Source organism: Aethalodelphis obliquidens, unplaced genomic scaffold (genome assembly GCF_003676395.1).
Source record: "Aethalodelphis obliquidens isolate GAN/ISIS:26980383/991018 unplaced genomic scaffold, ASM367639v1 scaffold16, whole genome shotgun sequence".
In the NCBI taxonomy this organism is placed as follows: Eukaryota; Metazoa; Chordata; class Mammalia; order Artiodactyla; family Delphinidae; genus Aethalodelphis; species Aethalodelphis obliquidens.
The window spans coordinates 21929177-21954783 of record NW_020837960.1 but is presented as its reverse complement, the minus strand read 5'-3'; the positions used below and the strand labels follow the sequence as shown (position 1 = coordinate 21954783).

Genomic DNA, 25607 nt, shown 5'->3' with positions numbered 1-25607 from the left:
ATAAAGGGGACCCTTTTGTAAGTCCTTGAGTCAATCTATCTACAAAATTAAGGGGCTGAACGTAGAGTTCATATGACCCATCAGTTCCATTCCTAGGTATGTACCCAAAGGAAGTAAAAGCAGGGACTCGAACAAATACGTGAACATCAATGTTCATAGCAACATTACTCACAAGAGCCAAAGGTAGAAACAACCCAAATATCCATCACCCAATGAATGGGTATTTTTAAAATGTGGTATATCCATACAGTGGACTATTGTTCAGTTACAAAAATGGAGTAACTGATACTGCTACAATGTGGATGGACTGTGAAAAACACCGTGCTAAGTGAAATAAGTCAGACACAAAAATCCCCACAAATATTGTACGGTTCCATTTATATAAGGTACCTAGGATAGGCAAATCCACAGAGGCAGAAAGTAGATAAAAGCTTACCAGGGGCTAGAGGAAGACGTAATGGGGACCTACTGCTTAACAGGCACAGGGTTTCTGTTTGGGGTGACGAAAAAATTTTGGAAATAGATCGTGGTGATGGTTGCACAACAGTGTGAATGTACTTAATGCCACTGGATTGTACAGGGATAAATTGGAAGATTGGGATTGACATATACACACTACTATATATAAAATAGGTAACTAATAGGGACCTCCTACATATAGCACAGGGAATGCTACTCCATACTCTGTAATGGCCTATATGGGAAAAGAATCTAAAAAAAGAGTGGATATATGTACATGTATAACTGATTCACTTTGCTGTACAACTGAAACTAACACAACACTGTAAATCAATTATACCCCAATAAAATTTTTTTTAAAAAAGAAATAAATTGATAACTGCTCCAAAATGGGTACAGTCCTGATCTGGTTAGAGGGTGGGCAGGGTCCAACGGCCCGCAGGAAACTGCTGTGTGAACTGCAAGTGGCAGCGCTGGTTTTTACGATGGCCCCGCCTACACAACCGCGTAGGGTACTCGTATCCCGGGAGACCGCGGCTTTCACTGACCTGAGTGCTGGAAGGGGCTCTCCGGCTCGGAAGGGCTTCCCGGGGAGTGAGGGTAGCCGGCTGTGCACGGGGACTGCGGGAACGGGGGCCCGGGCGACGGAGGGAAGGCCGGGCACGGAGGCTGCTGGAAGGAGTCGGGGTAGGTGGCGTTGTGCGGCATGAGCGGCTCGCTGTGCAGGGACGCGCTGCGGAACTTGGCCAGGAGGCTCAGCTGCGGGTTATACTCGCTGTGTCTGGGCACGAGCACGGGAGGCAGAACTGGGGGGAGGAAGGAACCGGTATGTTAGAACCTCGGCTCACCCGCCCAAAGGAGAGTGGAGGCGGGCTGCTTTTCGTCTCTCCACTTGTGGGTGATAAACTCCTGTTTTTCCTTTGGGAACCACCTGTCCACCATTCTGTGTGCTCATCGTGACATTGTCCACGAAGGTCCCATCTCCCCCTCAAAAGACAGCTTGGGAATCAAGCTGAAGCAATGGTTTCTCTCCTCACAGCCAATTAACGAAAAGTTTAGCAGAGAATCGTTCTGATGTCAGCGCTCTAAAAATTGCCTACTCATTCCCATCGCAGAAATGACCAGAGCTGCCCTATTACCTGGCCTTCTGGAGACCTGACTGTTCACTGCTTCCTTTGATTCGCCAATAAAGCGGTTTTTTGTTTGTTTGTTTGTTTAGTGCAAAATCGGTTTCTATTGCTCACAATGAAACCCCAAGTCATGCCCAGAATAGTTTTACTTCAGAAACCACAGTGAATTACTTAGATGACCAGCCTAAATTTTTAGGCTCCGTACGGCTGCTTAAGTAAAAACATTCTACTTGCCTTTAGCAGAAAGGCTTAAAGGTAAGTAAAAGTTATAAAGTAAAAGATAAACAGTGAGTAGTAACAAAAGTGAATAAGTAGAAGATAAGCAGTAACAGAGAACTTATAGATAAAGTCTGTTCATTTTAGTATGTTTCCTTCTGGGTTCCATACTTTAAAAAGAACAATTCGCTCCTGATTCTATACAAAAACAGGAACAGATGCAATTCTCAAGGGCAAGCATTGTCCAGGCATTCCTAGCTCCCACTGACTTCTAAAGTGTCCCAAGGCTTGGCAGAAAGAAGCTATTCCATGAAGTATTGTTGAGGGGTGACCTGGCACCAACATAAGTTCCAGAAAGAGAAGCAGGGAAAACAGAGGGACAAAGTGATCAAAGAAATAATAGGCAAAAACGTCTCAGAGCTAAAGAAGGATCTATGTCATCAGATTGAAAAGAGCCACAGAGTATACAGCCTAATTAATGAAAAAAGATCCAGACCTAGTCATACCATCTTGAATTTCAAACACCTAAAGACAAACTGAATATTCTAAAAGCTCCCAGAAGATCACCTCAAAGTCACCTACAAGGACATGAGAAACTGATTTATTACTTCCCATCACCGATGCTGGACAGTAGAAGGCAATGGATCAATGCTCTTCTAAGGGGGAATAATTCTTACCCCCAAATCCCACAATGGAAACTAATAGAATAGCCAAAAGAATAATATAATTAATATTATATTAACTTATATAATAATATAATAGAAACCAAAATATAGGTTGAGAAGAGGAAGAAAGGAAAAAGGTAATATAAATTAGCTAAATCTTCATCTTTTATGTTAGAGTCAATGAAATTAGCTAAAAGTGATAAATTTGGAAACATGTATATTATCTAGAGTTATCTTCCTATTTTTTTAGTAATAATGGAGAGAACTAGCAAAAGAACCAAGCCAGAATGATTAAAAGAGCTTGCTTCTGGAAATGGCTGAGGTAGCACTTGTTTCAAATCACACTATGTATTTGTTATCACATGCAAGTATCAATAAAAACTTTCATAGAAAGTAAATGTTTTGGAGTAAACAGACAACAATTACAATACAATAACATCCATCACGAAGTCCACCATTTACCCACTATCATACACTTATCTCTTCTTAACAAGCAATAATTTTCAGTTCTACAGGCAGAATATAAACTCCAACAGGTAGATGAAAAGTTTTAAGTGAAACCACTACAGATATGAGGGTGGCAGAGAAACAATGATTTCTTCCTCCTTCGAAAGCCAGTATTTGTATATGCCTTATGACATGACAGAACAAATACTCAACATCACCATGCAAAAATAACCTGGATGATAAGCCATTCAATTTCCTTTTATGTAATCCATGAATATACAGGCATACAAAAATGCCTTGCCTCATGAATACTCTGAAAGTGAGGGGCTGACATAGTAAATGACATATGACTTCTTTTCCAGTGATGCTTCTTGATCACAGTGTTAACAAAGATCAAATAAACACTCATTTTTCTTTTTTGGATGAAGAATTCAGATACTCGCTGTGACTTCAGTTCTAATGTAAGATATCTACGGTGTATTCTTAACATTGATAAACAGACTCCCTCATATCCGAATGCAGAGACTTTCACTCCACCGTGGCCTGCAGGTCTGAGGCACCAAAAGAAAAGAAAGGATGCATTTTTCTTTATTGAGGCAAATATCTTGATAATGTATTTCTATCATCTGGGTAAAACCAAAGGCAGTGAAGATTTGTAAGGAAAATTGATAGTATCATCCTGGTTGTAATTCAGCCTGACAAGCTCAGTTTACCTTAGGTTTGCACTGATCATATTTGTAAATACTTTCACTCAAAACACAGCTGTCTTAGCCCCTTAGGGCTGCTATAGCAGGTATACCATAGACTGGGAAGCTTATAAACAACAGAAATTTATTTCTCACAGTTCCAGAGGCTGGGCAGTCCAAGATAGGGGTACAGCCTGGTCAGGTTCTGGGGAGAGCCCTCTTCTAGGTTGCAGGCTGGCTTCTTCTCACTGTGTCCTCACAGGGTAGGAAGGGAATGGGATCTCTCTGGGGCCTCTTTTATAAGGACACTAATCCCACTCATGGGGGTCTAGCCTCATGACCTAGTCATCTAAAGGCCCCGCCTCTTAATAATATCACCTTGGGCTTGAGGTTCTCAACATATGAATTTGGGGGGGACACAGACGTTCAATCTATAGTAATAGCTATTTCTAATTACTCAATTCTATTTCTGCATCACAACTGCTGCTTGCAAATATGACCTAGTGAGCTTACAGACACTGGTCTCAATGTGATGCCACCTTTTAAATACCACACTATCTAAGCATTACCCTGGGGGCAGATAATGGAAGGAGTTACTGCGTATAAGGAAATGCAGAGCAAAGCTGAGAAAAGCTTTTGTATCTTTTTCAAAAGTCATGTGGTTCTGATAGAGTGTGGGCATTTTACACGGAGGAGAAATTATACTCCTGAAATAACCTCCAGTTGCATGAAGAAAAATCATTATGAGCCATGAAAACATTTTTGCACAGCTTCTACCAGACGCAAGGCACACAAAGTGAGGTCTGAGGACTGGTGAGACTTTACCAGCTGCTGGGTACCAGTCCCTGGAAATACAAGTACTGAAACTGAGAGTCTGTGTTTAGAAACTTTAATAGCCACTTGACAGAGTAATTTTGTATCTGTTGAAATGAATAGTAAAAAATATTGAGCTTGTATCTTGTAAGTCTTTCAAAAGTTTCATCTGCCTAGTAATTCATTTGTATTGTAAAAATACTGATATTTGAGGGATTGGAAATTTTTTTAAAAACTGGTCCTTCACTACAGATAGTTTGAAAAGCACTAAAATTGATTATTTAAGTGGTTGTGTGAGTGTAAAGAAAATCAGAATTCAGCCTTCAAGGTTCCTAAAAAGGGTGGTCAAAAGATGAGAGATTTCAAAGGCAAAACTTCAGCTTTATGATCATCAGGGACCCAGCAAACTTGGTGCACATTAGCATCTTCATTGTTCTCAAAATACTGACTTTAAGCACGGCCAGAAAGCTAGATGTAAAATATGCCTTTTTCTATTGAAAGATCAAAGTTAGGAATTGAAAAAAAAAAAAGGTATAGCTTAAACATTACCTTAAAATCAATGCAATCTTTGCCCATCTTTCATTTTGGAAACTCAAACCTAAAATATGATGATATGAAATCTACCTGCCATATGTAAAAACATTCACACTATCATTCCTGAAAGAACCTCACATAATATGAAAACATGAAATAATCCTTTAAAATTAGGGTTTCAAGTGTTCAAAAGGAAAGCCAGATACATTTTACAAGATACTTCTTACAAGACACATTTTATAACTACATTACTCAGGAAGAGAAAAATGATTTCTTGATAAATATTTTTCATGGGATGTATTCTGAATGCTTAATATAATTCAAATCTTAGAAACAAAAGGGAAATCAAGTCATTTCTGTCATAAACTCATTGATGACATTTTTTTAAAGTAGGCAAAGATAGCTCAGAGAGAAGCAGGAAAGAAGAGGAGAAAGCAAAGACCTACACGATCCAGGGGAAAGCACACCACATTCACCAGGAACGTGGGCCTTTCTCATCACAGTCTCACCCTGTATCCGGGGTGATGTGACCGTGAGAAGCATCCACGTTCAGGCAGGTGACTTCCTTGACAACAGTTTAACAGCATGATAGTGGGATTTGGGAGCCTGAAAGGTCACCTCACTAAGACTGCTATAGGCTGGGCATGACTTAGCCAGGACGGCTGCAAGGTTAACTGAGCCTGGGAGGGGGCCAGGAGGCAGGCTGGACTCCCCCCACTACCTGCCTTCCTACCTAGAACTGCCTCGTAATGGACATGGGCCAGTTCCCAGAGTGCACGTGCCAGCCCTTTGGTCTCCTGGAATGGGGCAGACGGCCAGTCAGGGAGAGGAAGCTCCCACAAAAACTGCATCCATCAAGCCATAGGAACACTCCATCCAAAGAGAAACGTAGTCAAATTGTTACAGCCAGTGTGAAGGAATGAAGAGCAACACCAGACTTCTCCAAAAGGGCGTGTGTGTGTGTGTGTGTGTGTGTGTGTGAAATATAGGTACACACACACACACGTGTGTGAAGAGTTTTAGGAACAACACCTTCCTATATTTAAAGCCATATTTAAGAACAGCCACCAATCTCCCCTAACCGCCACTATGTTCAGTCTTGGAAGGGTTTCCAGCAACTCTTTCACTGGCTGTTTTCAGACCCAGGTAGGAGATATCTCCACTTACTTGAGCTTGGGGAAAGTGCAGCCCGTTTAGCTCAGCACAGTTGAGTGCAGGAAAGGGGGATGGGGAGGAGGATGTTTATTTTCTTCCAGTTGATCATGTCGAGGTGATATTAAGAGCTTTCAAGAACTGGATGATGACTCCAAAATGCATCAAAATAAAACTGCATTTTTCAAAATCACACAAAGCTTACACGTATACTGAAATGAAAATATCTTCTGTCTAGATTGTTCTGACTACAGAATTTGGATCAGTTCCTGCAAATCGAACCTCCCTCTCTTCTCTCCCTCTCTCACGGGAAGGGGGGTCCTTCTCCTGCCAGTGCCCCATGTTCTCCACCAACTGAGACACACCCTCTTACCTCTTACAATGAACCATGAAGGAAACCCACCTGGCGTCTCCACACGGCGGTAGTGGTAGGGGTTAATGCACACCTCTTTCTGCTTGGAGCCAAATGGGAACTCACAGCACTCCAGTGGCTTCAATTCATGGTGAGACTGGAGATCGGGCCAACGCCACACTCGGCAGTAAATGACGTGGGGCAAACCCTTGCGGTGAGACACCTGCAGCCGCCCGTCCAGGGAGCGGGGAATCGTCACACACTTGCTGGGTTGCCCTGGGCAGCTGAGCGCCCTCTCCAGCTCATCCATGGCTCCTTTCTTCTTCTTTAACTTCTTCACTAATGAGTCCACCGCCTTCTCTGCCCACTTTTCCTCTTCATCTCCTTGCTTCCAGCCGAGCAGTCTCTTCACTGCTGGGCTGGTGAAGGAGAAGAGGGAGCTGATGGGGGTGCTGGAGTGCATAAGAGAGGGACCACAGGCGTCCAGTGCAAACAGGAGCTGGACCCAAGGCCCTTCACTGCCTGCAGGGCCCGAGTGGAGTGAGCAAGGACGCCTCCCGGGATGTCATAAGTACCAACTCTCCAGGGACGTCATAGGTCTTCCCTTTCTTCTGGAAGTAACTGTGACCAATGCAGGCTGGAAAGGGGGTTGACTTTCTCCTAAGCCCTGGGATGGGCTGGCCAACTCTGAAAAACACAAAATAAGACTTCAGTGAACTTAATCAGGATAATTTTCAGAAAAGGTTAAAGGTTGGATGTAAGAGGGAAAATATTCTTCAAATGTTCTAGACTTGAAAACTCTCAGTCACCTTTGACTCTTCCCTCTCCTTTATTCCCTATATCCAAGTCTTGGTAATTCTGCCTTCGAAATGTCTTTCAGATTTTGAAGCTTTCTCTCCATTTCCACATATCTGAGCCCTGCCCCACCGCACCACCACCTTGATCACTGCCAACACCTCTGAAGGAGCTCCTCTCTTCCAATTCTAATCCATGTACTACCAAATACAATTTTTAACATGCCATTTTCCTACTTGAGAAATTACAGTGGCTCCATGGTTTCCCAAGTATAAATGTCTCTGCTTGGGTTTCTAGGGTCTTTTCTCAACATGCTCATGCCTCTTCTTTTCGAATTTATAGTTTGCACAAGTGATCCATCTTCACTGTACAAAAGATATAAAAATGAAAAATAAAAAATTAGGACCACTGATCATCTCACCACTCATATATTCTTCCAAACTACTTTATAGGATAGTGGTTCTCAAAATGTGACCCAAGGACCCCTGGGAGTCCCAGAGTCCCTTTCAGTGGGCTGTGAAGCCCTCTCTTTTCCAACTACACATCTGTGTGTGCTAGATTTTCCCCATGTACTTCGACCCAAACAACAGATCACAACAGACTGTATTCAGGAGAAGATGTGAGAATCCAAGTGTCGTATAGTAAACCAGGCATTAAACAGATGTGCAGAAATATAAAACAATAGCACTCTTTTCACTATTTGGGGGTAAAATCTAGTTTTTTCAAAAAAAGTTTATGTTACTATATAATGAGTTTATTATTGTCTTTAATGAGTCAGTAAATTTTATAAGCTTCTTAGTTTTAATTACTAAAAATGGTAAAAAAAAAAAAAAAAAGATATGAGCCACATCAGCAAAGGTTCTTTGGAGTTCTCAATAATTCTTAAAAGTAGAAAGGGTTATGGGACTTCCCTTATGGTCCAGTGGGTAAGACTGTGCACTCCCAATGCAGGGGGCCCAGGTTTGATCCCTGGTAGGGGAACTAGATCTCACATACATGCCACAACTAAGATCCCTCGTGCCACAACAAAGACCCAGCACAGCCTAAATAAATAAATATTTAAAAAAAAAAAATAGAAAGGGGTCATAAGACCAGAAAGTTCTAGAAGTTACACATAGTCACATACATAAACACGTACACAAAAAAGTACTGCTGTCACATTTGTTATTCTCCCTGAAAATCAGCTGAATTCTTCTTTGCCCTCTCATCCAAAGGAGACATTCTTTCCCAGTTATTCAACAGTCCCATTTAAATTTCCTGAGGTAGAACTGCATTTCCTCTTCTGTGAAATAGCTGGCTTAAACAAAACTCTCTCCTTCTTCCAGATTTTAGAAACCAGCTCCCTTGTTAATGTTTAAAGTAGCTGCTGGTAATATTTTGGAGAAAGCTGACTCATTTTAGCATCTTGGAATCAATCTAGCTCAGAATCTCCAACAATAGCTCATTTAATATGAATTAAACATAATTTTCTCCCTTGCTTCCCTGGGGGGAAAGCTGCCCCTTTCTGAGTACAATTACATGCACATCTTGAACAAAGGCGCTATCACAACGCCTGCTCTTGTGATAGCCATCAGGCAGCTCTGTGAAGAAGATGGTGGTTACACAAAAATTGGTGACATTCTGTAAATACGAAGTAACACATACATCGCTTTATTCCTTGTATAGACTTTAGTTAGCACTGTATGGAGAAAGGTAAAGAAAAGGAGACGTTAAGCGCTTGACAGCTGTTCTTTTTCTCTTGGCAGTTTGACTTACACTCAGTTTTATTTGGAAAGGTTGATTTTGTGGCTTAACAATCATGAATTTATAAAATATAGTTAAGACACTGTGTTCAAGCTCTGTTTACTTAATCGAGACAGGCTGCATTAAAGCAATGGTTGAAGAGGGTCAGGAGCTCTAAAGAGAAGTAACACAACACAGAATAATCTGAACCCCCAAAGAGCTTTGAATTCTGCTTAGTTTTACATAAGATTTGTTATTAGTAAATTGTGGCATAAATCTGTAAACTCAGGTCAGCAGTAGAAAACAGCTATTTATAAAGATGTTCAGCACAGTTAAACGAAATATACGCTTAAAAAACTTTTGCTCCACGAAACAAATCACAGTTCTCTAAACCAGGGTTTGCTGCTGCTGTTGTCGTTTTAACTGTGGGTTCCTATCTATTAATGGCCTGGGAAATCAACTTACTGGAACACATAGCTTTTGTAAAAACAACAAAGTAGACCATATTGCAGGGCAGCTGACAAAGAAAGAAAAGGCATTATTCCATTTAAATGTTTCATTCTGAGGTAGGTGTTCTGTGTGTGTCTGTGTGCGAGTGTGTGTTTGTGTGTGTACATGTGCATGTGTCGAGGGTCACCAAGCAAAGTTTGTTTGTTTTTGTGGGTTACAGTCAAAAAATGTTTGAAGGGGCTTCCCTGGTGGCGCGGTGGTTGCGAGTCTGCCTGCTGATGCAGGGGACATGGGTTCGTGCCCTGGTCTGGGAAGATCCCACATACCATGGAGTGGCTGGGCCTGGGAGCCATGGCCGCTGAGCCTGCGTGTCCGGAGCCTGTGCTCCGCAATGGGAGAGGCCACAACAGTGAGAGGCCCACGTACCACAAAAAAAAAAAAAAAAAAATGTTTGAAAAGCATTATCCCTAAACCATACATTTCCTCAAACCATGTCTGTTTGAGGTTCACCCTGATGAGTGACTTTCAGGGGCCACTGTCCCTCCTCGTCCCCTGGGGAAATCTTAACTAGTCAAGAATCTGGGATCTGGGAACCCTGGCTCTGCAGTTTGACCTCTCTGCCACATTTCAAATCTTTATGAGCCTCACCGTGGCTCCTGAACTATGATTTTACTGCTACAAGACACAGCTCCTGTCCCATCACACAGAGCCCTTGCGTTGGGGAGGCCCCAGAGACTCAAATTTAGAATCTCAGAGTAATAAGTCAAATTTGTAATAGTGACCACTGGATAGGGAAGGAAAAGAATACAAAATATCAAAAAGTTACAGTCTTGGGCTTCCCTGGTGGCGCAGTGGTTGAGAGTCCGCCTGCCGATGCAGGGGACACAGGTTTGTGCCCCGGTCTGGGAAGATCCCACATGCCGCGGAGCGGCTGGGCCCGTGAGCCATGGCCGCTGAGCTTGCGCGTCCGGAGCCTGTGCTCCACAACGGGAGAGGCCACAACAGTGGGAGGTCCGCGTACCGCAAAAAGAAAAAAAAAAAAAGTTACAGTCTTAAGGAATTAAATTTAATATCTTGTTAAAACCTATACTGGAAAAGAATCTGGAAAATATACATAGTACATATAAAGTAATATATATAGTGTGCATATATATATGTATAAGTGAATCACTTTGCTGTATACCTGAAACTAACACAATATTGTAAATCAAATATACTTTAATAAAAAATTTTAATAAAAACACAAAGTAAATTACAAATGCATATATTTAGGTCCTGTAAAAAAAAGTTAAGGTTTAGTAAAGCTGACTGGATCCACAGATGTTCAAAATATGATTCTCTATACTTGTTTGATATATTTTTTAATAGAAAAACTAAATGTAAAAAAAAAAAAGCATCAAACTTGGAATCTCACTGACACTAAGCCTTCCGGTTTTCGTCAATGTTAATAGTTCTTATTTGTCCAGGGGTGCGGTTTAAGGTTCACAAAGGTTATCCTCCCATTCTCATTACTATAATGTTTATTATTATTAATTTTTATTGGCGCATGGTTGCTTTACAACGTTGTGCTAGCCTCCACTGCACAACAAAATGAATCAGCCATACAGATACAGATATCCCCTCCCTTTTGGACTTCCCTCCCATTTAGGTCACCACAGTGCATTAGGTAGAGTTCCCTGTGCTATATGGTATGTTCCCATCAGTTGTCTATTTTATACATAGTATCAAACATTCCTATAATGTTTTAGCCACTAGTAGAACAAAGGGTCCCTGTTTATCGTCAGCCAGTCATCACACTGACAGCGACAGTGTAGGGCCCCCACCTCGCCCGTTTGTTCAGTCTTGTCCACCTGGTTCGGAATGGCTTTCCATCCTCAGATAATTTAGGTTCCTGTAGACTATGTGCTCTAACCTAGCATGACGTTCTGAAAACACCACTGGCCAGGGCTCACCGTAATAATTAGCACAGAGCACCCCCTGGGGGGGGTCATTGTAAAACTCACAAAAATAGGAAGGGGGGTGGTGTTACTCATGCTGGTCATTACTCCATTCCTATAAAGCACAAAGAAGAATGAAACAAAATAAACTATAAAGATGAATGTACATGGAGGATTCATACACAAAAACACGACCATATGATTTCTCCAAAATATAACAAAAGCTATGGAAGAGAGAGGCAGGAGGTGGTATAGGAGGAAGAGCCCTTGGTTCAACCTGCGGGGTTCTGGAAGGGTTCCAAAGATGATCACTGAGCTGCACTTAGAAGGATGTAAGTCACAGTTAAAAGATAAACTGACTTGGCAGATAAGGGTAATTTTCTAAAGTTTTTTGTGGTTAAATTCTCACTTTTGTAAGAAAATTGCGTATTGCTGTCATGGATCAACTGTGTGATCTCGGGCGAGTCCTGTGATCTCTCCGGGGCCCCTCATTTCCTCCTCTGTGGATCAAGAAGGGGCTCGGTCTCACTGGGAGGGTCTGTCTGGGCGATGGGTCCATGACTCCGTGTCTGTCGTGTCACATGGGATTACACAACAACCACGTGTCCTCCCACACATGGGATTTTTTTTTTTCCACTTTGAAGTGAAACCAAATGATTTATTTGTGCTAAAGGAATGAAAATAACACATTCAGGATACACTTCTTTGTACACTGCGCTTGCTTTTACTGGGCGAAACAAGCAGTCCTCAATGCTAATGTGCTACTTGCCTCTATACCTCTTTCCTGCCAAGCGATAGAGTGTTTTGCGGCCATTATGCCAAGATATTCCTGTAATGTTCATTTCAAATAGTATTTTCTGATAGCATTTTGCACCTTTAAAATATCTGTTCGACCTCTATTTCAGGGGAACACAAGAATGGAAATGGAAAATAGCTGTATTCCCTCAGCTGTTGGTTCTACGTGTCTACCCCTGGGAAGATTGAAAGTTAGCACCTTCACCCATGAAGCTACACCGCATGGAGCCAGGCAGAACAACTTCTTCTTTCCGAGGCTATCAAACTGGCCCTTTTTATGACAAATGCCATCTACCAACACAGCACAGGGCCCACTTTTCTCTCCACCTTTTTGTTTCTTTCTAGCATTATTTTTATCACCCCTGGGGAATAAGAGTGAAAATGTACACTTGGCGTGACTGTGTCTGCCACCACTTCCAGCGCCTTCATCAAGGCCTTGATGCGGCCAGACATCCATGAGTGTTAACGCCAGACATCCACAAACACCATGTGTTGACCATTAGAGCTTTCCTTCTTTGGGCAGAAGGAAGAAAGCACCACGACCATGACTTCTCCGGTTCACTCGTGGTCCACTTCACACTCTCACAGCACAAAAACAATACTGTACTCTCTTTTTCTGGCATCTGAGTTTTACAATAAACCCTAACTGAGCGAGCAAAACAACTTCTCATTTTCAAGTTTTTTAAATAAACAGGACCACTTAAAAGAAAGCAGCACTGGCCACATGCACACTCCATGATCTAACTGTGCATGATTCCACACTAAAATCCAATTTGCCAGGCTGGATAAAAGTTTGGGAGATATGAGCCTTTTATTTTTTAAGTTGTCTGTTTAAATCCAACTCCTGTTAGCAGTTACTCAATCTTATTTCCACTTACTTGGCCTCACTGGAAGATTCAACTGGTGAATTCAATCCTGAAGAAAACATAATTCAAAAAACACTGTTTAAGATGCATACATTGGTTGTCTGCTCAGGAGCATGTGGAACCACTGAACAACCCCTCATGGGCGCTGCTTCTTGGTCAACGTGGCCAAGAAAAATCTACATCACCTACCAGGCAGTGTACCCCAGTCAGCCCGGGGTGTCCATGGTTGCAAGGGCCACTCCAGAAACATTCATGACAGAACACTGTTATTTCATTATGTGTTTTAAAATTTTTCAACCTTATCAATTTTGACCCTCTAATCCACGGCCAGCATTAAGTATATCTCGGTATCCCCTCCATAAAACAGTTTACTACGGAAAGTTAGAATTTGAACACACTTGCCAAAAGAACTTTTTTTGACTGTGCTGCGTGGTCTGCAGGATTGTAGTTCCCCGACCAGGGATCAAACCCAACCACTGGACTGCCAGGGAATCCCCGCCAAAAGAACATTTAACCTCCTTAAAAGAAGAGACTGTTTCCTTGACGACTACTACAGCACTTCTTTTTTTTTTTTTAAACTTTTGAATTTTCTTTGCCACTCTTTTTTTATTTTTTTTTTAAGAAGATGTTGTGGGTAGGAGTTTATTAATTAATTAATTTATTTTTGCTGTGTTGCGTCTTCATTTCTGTGCGAGGGCTTTCTCTAGTTGTGGCTAGCGGAGGCCGCTCTTCATCGTGGTGCGCGGGTCTCTCACTATCACGGCCTCTCTTGTTGCGGAGCACAGGCTCAGTAGTTGTGGCTCACGGGCCTAGTTGCTCCGCAGCATGTGGGATCTTCCCGGACCAGGGCTCGAACCCGTGTCCCCTGCATTAGCAGGCGGATTCTCAACCACTGCGCCACCAGGGAAGCCCCTACAGCAGTTCTTGTACACCAGTAATTGATATGGCTTTTAAAGTGTAAAAAGAGACCCAAAAGAATGCTACCTAGAAAATAGCTGGCTATTATTATCACTGTTGGCACATGTGTATCGTGTCTTATTACTGTACACGCTTGAAGAGAAACCAGGCTTGAAACACACACACAGGGTCTTCCCTGGTGGTACAGTGGTTAAGAATCCACCTGCTAATGAAGGGGAAAACGGGTTCGAGCCCTGGTCCAGGAAGATCCCACATGCCATGGAGCAACTAAGCCCGCGAGCCACAACTACCGAGCTGCGTGCCACAACTACTGAAGCCCGCGCACCTGGAGTCTGTGCTCCACAACAAGAGAAGCCACCACAATGAGAAGCCGGCACCCCAATGAAGAGTAGCCCCTGCTCGCCACAACTAGAGAAAGCCCATGTGCAGCAATGAACACCCAACGCAGCCAAAAATAAATAAAATAAATTAATTAATTAATTAAACACACACAAACAAATACACAGATGTATATTTGATTAATTCAAATTTGTCCTCACTTAAACTAGCCTGTCATCTCTACATGTTCCAAATGAGTGGCAATCACAAGTTCGTATTGTAAGGTGTAAGTAACTACCTCATACACATACCAGTTTAATGTCATTGGATAAACATGCCAGTTGGTGGATAAACATGGAAATGGCGTCATGATTTCATATGCCAGGAAAGAGGCTTTTCTAGCTGTAATCAGAGACTTCCTACAAATCTGTGAGGGGGCAGTTCGCATTCACCAATCTCCTAGAGAGTGTCTTGTTGCAGGAGTAGAATACTTCCTGCCCACAGTGTCAAAGGAAGATGACAGACATGTGTCCTTATAATAGGGGCCCCCATGGTGGAATTTCAGAGCACCTACAGACCTCTGAACTGTCTGTTCATTTTGGGTGATTGTGCATATATAGATTTTTCTAGGGAGATAATTCATAGGTATTTGTCTTCAAATTCTTAAAAGAACTTGTGACCACCAGAAGATTAAAAAAAGACAAAAAAGACAAAAAAGACCCACTGAATTAGAAGAGGAAAAGGAGAAAGTATGAGAGAGAAGGGGAAGAAGCTGAAGAGACTGAAGAGAATAGCTGACTATTCTAACTAAATTTGGTGCTGGGGAAGGGTCTTTAAAAAAGACTAGGAAGAGAATTCTAAGAAGATGGCAGAGTATGAAGCACCAGGAATCTGTCTTCCCACCTAGATAATTACTACACTAGCAGAATCTAATGTAACTATTTTGGAACTCTGGAGTCATTTGAAGGCTGGCAACTTCAGGGGAAGGCTTGGATGGTAAATTGTGGCTAATCTGGGCCGATTTCAGTTCTTAGCACAAGAAGCAGTTACCTAGTCCATATCCCTTGGCAGCAGCCTGCACGCCTTCCGCAGGGAGCCAAGGTAGGCAAAAAGGACTGGGTCCTCCAAACATCAGGTACTTGTGCTCTGGTCACCGACTGCTGATCCAATCACAGAGATGCAGACAAACTGGAGGGAAGTGTTGATCTTGCACCTCCCACTGGTGCAAGCCCCTTCCCCTCCGGCTGAAGTGACTTCCAGGGGCTTTAAAGGACTGATACTTTTTCTCCACCTCACCCCCTTTTAAGTTTCTCTTTTTTTCCTTTTGGAAGCCAGACATTAAAGACTAGGACAACTTAAGGAACTAGAGAATGAAGAACAAGCTAAACCCCAAGCTAGCAGAGGGAAGACAATAATAAAGATTAGAGCAGAGATAAATGAAACAGAGAACAGAAAACCAATAGAAAAAAATCAATGAAACCAAACTACTGATTCTACAGAAATAAATGTTATAAAAGAGTAGTATGAACAACTGTAACATGTTATAGTTTATAACATGTAACTGTTATAAAAGAGTAACATGAACAACTGTAGTCCAACAAATTAGATAACCTAGATGAACTGGAGAAGAAACAGAAAATCTGAATAGATCTATCACTAGAAGGAGATTGAACAAGTAATCAAAAAATCTCCTGACAAAGAGTCCGGAACTTGCTAATTCACTGGGACCTTGCTAATTCTACCAAACATTTAAAGAACTAATACCAATCGTTCTCAAACTTTTCCAAAAAATTGAAGAAGAGGGAACATTTCCTAACTCACTCCATGAGGCCAGAATTATCCTGAAACCAACGCCAACAAAGGCACTACAAGAAAAGAAAACCATACCAATGTCCCTTATGAACATCAATGCAAATATCCTCAGCAAAATACGAACAAACTGAATTCAGCAGCATATTAAAAGGATTATACACCATGACCCAGTGGGATTTATTCCTGGAATGCAAGGATGGCTAGACATATAAAACTCAATCAACGTAATATACCATATGAACAGAAGGAAGGGAAAAAAACACATGTCATCTCAACTGATGCAGAAAAGGCATTTGAAAACATTCAACATCCATTCATGAGAAAATGCCAACATACTACAAATAGAAGGACACTATCTCAACATAATAAAAACCATATATTAAAAAACCCACAGCAAACATCATACTCAATGGTGAAAGACTGAAAGCTTTTCCTCTAAAATAAGGAACAAGGCAAGGATGCCTGCTTTTGTCACTTCTATTCAACATAATACTGGAAGTTCTACCCAGAACAGTTAGGCAAGAAAGAGAATAATAAAAGGCATTCAAATTGGAAATGAAGAAGTAAATTTACCTCTGTTTGCAGATGATATGATCTTATATGTAGAAAACCCTAATGAGTCCACACACACAAAATCTGTTAGAACTAATAACCAAATTCAGCAGAGCAGAAGGATACAAAGTCAACATGCAAAAATCAGTTGCATTTCTATACACTAACAGTGAACAATCTGAAAAAGAAATTACAAAACAATGCCATTTACAATAGCATCAAAACAAATAAAATACTCAGGAATTAACCAAAGTGGTGAAAGACTTGTATAATGAAAACTATAAAACACTGCTGAAAGAAATGAAAGACATAAGTAAATGGAAACACATACCATGTTCATGGATTGAAAGACTTAATATTGTTAAGATGTCAATACTACCCAAAAAAATCCCAATTTTTTGGCAGAATAGAAAAATTCATACAGAATCTCAAGGGACCCTGAAATTCGGGTCTTTTGAGCATGAGCTACCCATTCTCTTTGCTTGGCCCTGCAAGAAACACTGTACTTTCCTTCACCATAACCTAGTGTCAGTAGATTGGCTTTGCTGCACATTGGGTGAGTGGACCGAAGTCTGGTTTGGTAACAAAGAGGCGATAGTGCCAGCTTCTCCAGAAGCTGTGGAATGAGAATTCCAGGCAGAAGTTCTAAGAGGGTGGCGTAAGGGTGGGGAGAATTTGGTGAGTTTGGGTAGCTGAAGGAAAGCCTGTGTGGCCAAGGAGGAGTGGGCAAGGAGGTGAGGTGGGAGGGGTGGGCTGGAGGCAGCTCATGATGGACTTTGAAGGCAATGTGTGGAAAATGGATTTTATTTTAAGTGCAAAGGGGAGCCTTTGAATGGGTTTAAAAAACAAAGAAGTTAAATGACCTGATGCATTTTTAAATGATCACACTGGCTGCTTATGTGGAGAAAAACAGGATGGTAAGAAAGCAGGGAGACCAACTAGAACACACTACAGTACAGGTGAGAGACCATGGGAGACCTAACAGGGCAGTAGCTGTTGAGGAAGGTGGGATCAGCGGAGTGTTGTTTTGTGTTTTTAAGATGGGGATTCTAGAGACCATCTTACGCATTGAGAGAAATTAATCAGTAAAAAAAAGGAGAGATTCATGTTGCAAAAGATAGAGGAAGTGGGGCCACAGAAGGGAAGAGGGGAGAATGAGGGCAGATTCAGGTAGGTTTGTCCATCTGGTCACTGGAAGAATGGGAGCATTACCTCTGAAAAAGTCTAATGTCTTGATTGAAGCTTGAGTTAAGACTGGAAGGAGGAGGGATGAGAGACTTCAGGAGCAAGGAAAAGGTGGGAAGTAGGGAGAGGGTGGGAAAACAGGAGTGTGTTCTGAAATACAGATACAAAACAAAAGGCAATCTGCTACAGGGACCACTTAGCCAGCACGGCTGACAGACAACAAAGCCGTTGTAGGGTCCCACTCCAAGGAGCTTCAGCAAAAGTCAACCTACTCTCGGAAAGGAAGCATTACTCACTGCTCAGACTGAAACCTGGGTCCTCTACCAGTGGGCTCTTTTCCCTGTATGATACAAGGAGGTGATCCGAGCTGGATAAAGAAGCAGGGCAGCCAAGATGGTACTTGGGTACTTATCTATATGAATCACAAAAATATCACAACACACTCTCAAAATATAAGTTGGTCACATTCCTACTAAAGTAGGCAGTGCCCTCAAGTGTGAAAAAATAACACTTCTAACTATTTTTTTGTGATGATCATGCCACCCAGCACCTGGAAATTAGCAAGGCAGAGGAAATTCTGAAGTGGTAATACAGAGGATTCATGTTCCTTACAGAAAGGAGTGATTTACTTGATTGCCTTTTGAACCTTTAATATAATAGTTTCGAGGCAGGGACTGAGGATAAATACTTTCATTACTCTGAAAGGATGCACAAGAAACTGATGACATTAGATGCTTCTGGAAAGAAAATGGTGGCTGGGGAGAAGGGTGAAAGACATGTTACTTCTGTACTTTTTGAATTCTGTATCAACTGAAAAACACCTCCAGAGTCAGAAGAATCCCAATAAAAAACCTAGAAGAGAAGAACTGCAAAAATTAGGAAATGTTTTGCCCATTATTTTTCCAAGCATCGATTCTGCTTCATACTTCAATTTCTTTCTGTATAAACCTTTTATTAACAAAGATTGATTTTTCCCCCACCTTTCCTCAACAGATTTTGAAGCAGAAGCATATGATTACTCTCTCTGAGAGGCCTACAGATCTTGGTTCAGCTCTCATTAAAATGACAAGACTGGATTTCCAGTATCCATTCAAAAAGTAGTGTGCTATTTAAAATGTGGCTCCATGTTTTTTTATTCCCAAGATAAGTCTTGCATTCCCAGTTAGACAACAGGTAGTGAACATCTTACAAAGAGACAACCCATTCATCAGGAGCTCTTACTTAACTTAAAACTTGAATTATATCACCAGAACTCAGCAGAGAGACAAGATAACAGAAAAAAATATAGGTCTTTAACTCACAGTAGGACCCAAATAGGATTGCAACAAAGTAGATTATGTGTTACTTAGAGACTTTCCTTAATTTAGACCAAATTCTAACATGCGTTACTGTTTGTATTAGAATGTTTTGATTGAAATTTCATGTATGCACAAATGTATATCATCACATTAGACAGTGCAATTCTTTCTTTCCTCCCTCCTATATTTGTAACTCTTAGTGTGTTTATAAAACATTCCACATTCTCAAGGAAAATAGAATCAAGGCCAACTATTTCAGCATGGATGATTTATCAATTACAAATTGAAGATCCTCAGAAATCTATTTTTACTGAATTGTTTATAAACTGAATAACTGTTGCCCTTAAAAAAAAACAAACTTTCTGTACCTTAGCAACCACAAAAAGATACAACACAAGGCATCTTAAAGGTGCCCTTACTCGAAGCAATTCTGATCTATGAAAATCTGGCTTTGCCACAAATGTAAATTTGGGAGAGAGTATTTGTCTTACAAAATGACTCATTATAAATGTAAAAGTATGCTGCAATTTACAAAAATCTGATTCAGCTTTTTCAGGAATAAATACCCTTTCATTCAATAAATATTTACCAAGTTGTCTATGTTGCAGTTCCTTTAGTTAACTGCTAAACTTTACATATTTTGCTTCTAAAGGTATATCTAATAGAAACAATCTAGACTCCTTACTAGAATTAAGAGAGTTCACATTATATGGCTACTTCTAAAATACAACTCTAACTTTAAAAACATATTCTGGAAGGCTTCCCTGGTGGCACAGTGGTTGAGAGTCCGCCTGCCGATGCAGGGGACAGGGGTTCGTGCCCCGGTCCGGGAAGATCCCACATGCCGCGGAGCGGCTGGGCCCGTGAGCCATGGCTGCTGAGCCTGCGCGTCCGGAGCCTGTGCTCCACAACAGGAGAGGCCACAGCAGTGAGAGGCCCACGTACCGCAAAAAAAAAAAAAAAGAAAGAAAAACGTATTCTGGCCATCTTATCATCTAAACATTTTCGTTAGGCAGTAAAGAACCCCATTGTTAGCAAACTGCAGAGCAAATCAAATTAGCTTTGGGGACGCTTTATCTTCTAAACTCTTTGCCCATCAAAACACCAAACATCCTTAAAACTTGAAGAATTTTACAAACCTGCCAGCTTTTTTGTAAGCAATACGGTATTATTTTACTGATGTAGTCAATAAACCACTTTTAAAAAATGCTCCCAGTGTGTCCTTCAGAAAACTGTATTATTCTAAATATCAGATGATATCCATGTAGAATAGCTTAGCTCAAATTCAGAAGAGGGGTATTTCCCTTTTTCTAAATAGATGTTTTGAAATTGTTTTTGTAGGTAAGGAGGTATATTTCCACCTCCTCGTTGTTATAAAGTCACCCCAGGACACCTTGGATGTCATTTTTTAATGCTGATGAGTGTTTAGGAACAATAGAAATGAGTTCGCCTCCAACACGTACATCCTCCTTCTCTCTCTGTCTCCCCCCGCCCTCCACGTTTCTCAATAAATGCTGTTCAGCCCAAATATGGGGTATGTGCTGTGGTGACACAGCAGAACAGTGCATGACAGCCACACCATGCAGAGGACAGAAACATGTTTTTTCAAATCTTCCTATTTTTCATTCAGAACTTCTCATATATCAACACACAAGTAATGCGCAGGGGGCTTACTCAAAAAAAGATTTTTTTAATTTATTTCTGTAACTCCAGCCTGTAATTATGGTAAACACAAGTGATCTTTCACTTTTCCTCTTTCCACTTTGTTCCTCTGAGAAATGCAGATCTACAGCAGAGTGAATGGCCATTTGCCTGGCATGACCAAAGCATCTTGTTACCTTCGCTTGTGCTTAGGTGCACTCCTAGTAGTAGGGGTTATTTCTACACAGCCTCTAAATTACCCTGCAAAGCCATCCTGAAGTAATTCTCCACATTTTCTTTCCTTTTCTTTCCTTTTTTCTCTCTTTCTTGCTTTCTTTCTTTTCCTTCCTTCTTCCTCTCCCTCCCTCCCTCCCTCCTTTCTTTCTTTCTTTCTTTCTTTCATTTCCTCCCTCCCTCCCTTCCTTCTTTCTTTCTATGAGGTACAAGTGACTTATTAGTTCCAGGTGTGCAACACAGCGATTCAACATTTTTTATAGATTACACACCATACTAAGTTGTTATAATATCATTGACTATATTCCCTGTGCTGTACTTTACATCCCTGTGATTTATTTTATGACTGGTAGTTTGTACATTTTCATTCATTCTTTGATTCAGTCAACAAATCTTTGAGTCTCTACCATGCGTTAGGTGCTGTGCTGTGTGCTAAAACTATACAACAGCTTCCCAGATTCAAAGTCTTCATTACCTAAGGAATTAAAAGAATCTAAGTCAGGACACAAGGCCATTCAACTGCTTCAAAATATTTAGAGTCTTAAACATGCAATGAGGGATATTTGGGGGGATATTTTTGGCTTTGCCAAATGGTTTATGGGGAAGTGTTGCTTTGTTTTATTTTATTTTTATTTTAAACATAGGTGGCAACACGTGATTTCATCATAGAGAGTCTAAAACTCTGGGCCAGCCCAGAAGCAATCTATTTTCTTCACTGTGCCAGGCCCAGTGAGACCCACAATCTGTAACTGGCACCCCGCAGGACAGTTTCCCTGTTCCCTAGACCTGTGGATGGACCGTGAGACATGAACTTGAGCTGCTCCAACTTGTTAGGTTTTTTTCCAGGTAGAATCTCTAAAAACATAGATGCGATATAACTGAGGAAACGACACCATTTAGAGTCCTAACATTTTTGTGCTGTAAATTTATCTACTCCTGCCGCTCCATTGGGCATCTGTTAACTGCTACTGTCCCACCGTGCAAGCAAGTGCTTCTTTAGACCTACGGTTAGGATTCTCGCCCTTGAGAAAGAATTCCAGAAACTAAAAACAAAACAAAACGAAAAACGGAATCTGTGCTGGAGTCAAAGTGAGCTCACCCATTGTAATGAGCTCTGTACATTTTCAAGCTAGAAAAACTCACACCCAGAAGGATGAAAGGGTGCAAGGCAGTGTTGGGAAAATTTTTGTCAATTATGATGATAATATCATTGAAATAAATACAACATGGCATTACTGGGTGACTAGGCTTAATTGTACCACTGACTTGAAAGATTAAGCTGGAGGGAAGTTCACCTCCTATTGGAGTCACCCAGGCCAGACAGACATAAGGAAGGAGTCTTATAAGATTATGGTTGATGGCCCATTTAACCAAGAGGATAGCTGTGAATAATGAAGTCAATCATTGTGCAGAGCAAAAATTCTTCCATTGTAGATTTAGTCACTGAATCTAGACTAACAAGTAGATTTTTATGTGCTAAGGAGTCATGAAACACAGCAAGAGGCAAGAGGAAGTGCCCCAGCATACAGAGGCACTCCCCTCCCCGGCAAGTGTAAAAACAGCAGGAAAGACATTCTCAACCTCACAAACGGTGACAAGACCCACGAACTAGCTAAACTAAGTTCTTACTATGAAGGCTTAGATGTCAGGCTGGTTCTACAAAAGGACACATTTCGACAAAATCAACCAAAACTTTTCATCAAACAGCCTGCTTATACTTAACTGATCCTTGGAGCTTTAAAATTGACATCACCACTGCCCATAAAAATTCCAGTCTTTTTAGAATGACCTGTGTCATACCACATCAGGGACAACGTACCTGTTTTCTCAGTTGGTTAAACTGTTACTTAGCAGATAATATCTCAGCGATGCTTAACTTTAAAATCAAGCATGAAGCCACAACTGAGGTAGATCACTATTTGCATACTTGAGCAGCAAAGCAAACAGAGTAATAAGTGAGATATAGTTTCAAACAGAGAATATGTGAAGACATTTGCCAAGCAAGATCTCAAGCAGAATACAGAACAACTCAGTGTTCTCCAGTCTTCTGGAAATCCTGGCACTTCATTTGGCTAGAAATTTTTAGTTGTAAGAGTAGAATGTAAGTAACAATCATTAATATGTCCTCAATTTATTAAGTGAATAGACTTCTTGTTGAAAACCTAACTTTGTCTGAAATACCAAGTGTTGATAAGAATGTGATTAACAAAAATTGATAGGAATAGGTGGATCAGTACTTTGCAAACAATTTGCTATTATCTTGTGAAGTTGAAATTTGCATATCTTTAGACTTAGCAACTCCACAACCGGATGTATGTCCTAGACTAGTTTTCAAACCTCAGGTAGAAATGGTTAATAGGGGCTTCCCTGGTGGCGCAGTGGTTGACAGTCCGCCTGCCGATGCAGGGGACACGGGTTCGTGCCCTGGTCTGGGAAGATCCCGCATGCCGCGGAGCGGCTGGGCCCGTGAGCCATGGCTGCTGAGCGTGCGCGTCCGGAGCCTGTGCTCCGCAACGGGAGAGGTCACAGCAGTGAGAGGCCCGGGTACCGCAAAAAAAAAAAAAAAAAAAAAAAGGAATGGTTAATAAAATCCAGCTTATTGGATCTCTGTCAGTATTTTAAAAAATAGACTGGGTCTTATCAGCATCATTGCTCAGAGTAGGGAAAAGTATTATATCTTGAAGTTTTTGAAGTTATATATATATATATAGAGAGAGAGAGAGAGAGAGAGATTTGTGTATATGTCTTGTTGGGTTATAGTTAAAACCATGTGAAAGGCACTGCCCTAAATGACACTACTGCATATACGGTAATACTTATATAGCAGCATTATTCAAAATAGCACAAATTTGGAAATAACCCATCCATCAACTAGAGAATGAACAGATAAATGATGGAATAATCTCACAGTGAAATATAACTAACTATACTGAGGGTTGATCTTAGAGATAAAATGTTAAATGAAAAACAAAGTAGAGCCTAGAAGACTATACAGAGTATGAAATCATTTCTATAAAGTTTAAAAACAGATAAACAAAAATTAAATATCACAGAGATACATACATGTTATCAAATTATATTTTAAAGATCAAAGCAATGAAAACACACAATTCAAGCTATTAATACTAGAGGCAGAAGAGTAGCACAAGAATTCCCCATCTTTCCTGCCTTGCCCTGCCCAGTCTTTCCTCCTTTCTCTCTCCCTTCCTTTTTTCTTTAAATAAAATAGTGAGGGCATTTTCTCCCCTTGATTTTAAAAGAATTTTGTGTTCATGAAAGAAAGAAAAAAAAAAAAAAACCTATTGTTAACATTTTTATGAATTTAGAACTCTTTCTTCTAAATAAAAATATTGTAAAATAGGGTTAGTTCACAGATATTCTTATATTCTGCCTATTTCAATGAATGAAACATTGTAAGCATTTTCATGTTAGTATTTTGTTTTTAAAGTTTTGTGGTAGTCAGAGTAATATTCAGCTTTCAATTTTAACTCTAAGTTGCATTTTTATTTCACTTACAATACTTTCTTGTGCCATAATTCAAAAAAAAAAAAAAGATTTTGAGCACTCCCTGTACAGATTTTACAGTTGGTTGTCAACAGTTTCAGAGTAATTGCTAAAACAAAAACAAAATAAACCCAGAGGCATTTTGCCTCTAGTCATATCTAAATCAGTCAAGGCATTTTACAATTCTAATTATATAAGTTGCTCATTAAGCTATTATTCTTACAAAAGTTAAAACACAGATAAGATTAAATTTCATTTGATCATCAACCACAGTTCCCAAATCCTCATGTCCTTCCTGGTGTAACTACCTCTTTGGGCTTATTTTTAGATATTTTCCTCTTCATATTCACATATAGATAGGTCCTCACCAAAAAAATATAGTATTAGTTTGAATTTTTAAAAATATTTAATCATTCTGCAACTTGCCTGAGGGTATTTTCTATGTTAGTATTATATAAATCTACTTTATTCTTTTAAAATGCTGCATATAGTATTCCATATTATGACAAAGCCCTTTTCTGCTTAAGCCCAACCTGCCATTCAAAGGAATCTACCAGAGTGGGAAATCTACTGATAAAATATATTCATGTTTACCTGCTTGAAAACTGGCATCAACTTAAGGAACGTGGGGTATCTTGAGAGGATGTGAAATGGTATCTCACTGTAGTTTGATTGGCATTTCCCTAATGATTAATGATGCTGAGCATCTTTTCACATGCTTCTTGGCGATGTGTATATCTTCTTTGGAGAAAAGTCTGCTCAAGTCCTCTGCCCATTTTAAAACTGCATTGTTAGTCTTTTTGTGTTGCACTGTAAGAGTTCTTTATATATTCTGGATATAGAGATTCTGAGATACATGATTTGCAAATATTTTCCCCTTTCTATATGTTGTATTTTTACTTTCATGATAATGCTCTTTGATGCACAGAAGTTTTTAATTTTGATGACGTCCAATTTATTTACTTTTTCTTTTGTCACTTGTGCTTCTGGAGTCCTATCTAAGAACTCATTGCCAAATTCAAGGTCATAATTAATTTACCCCTATGTCTTTTTCTAAGAGTTTTATGGTTTTAGTGATTTTATTTAGGTCTTTGATCATTTTCAGTTAATTCTGTGTATAGTGTGA

The 25607-nt window shown here is 40.5% G+C and overlaps 1 protein-coding gene across 1 annotated transcript in view; it reads right to left on the bottom strand.

Moving 5' to 3' along the window:
• SMAD9 (SMAD family member 9) overlaps positions 1 to 25607 on the bottom strand; it is a 62895-nt gene that overhangs the window by 18759 nt on the left and 18529 nt on the right. The window contains exons 2-3 of the mRNA XM_027116497.1: positions 6506 to 7141; positions 1008 to 1265 (exon numbers count right to left, since the gene is read on the bottom strand). Of these exons, the coding sequence (XP_026972298.1) occupies positions 1008 to 1265; positions 6506 to 6917 (670 nt within the window). The 5' untranslated portion in view covers positions 6918 to 7141. The remainder of the gene's footprint in view (positions 1 to 1007; positions 1266 to 6505; positions 7142 to 25607) is intronic.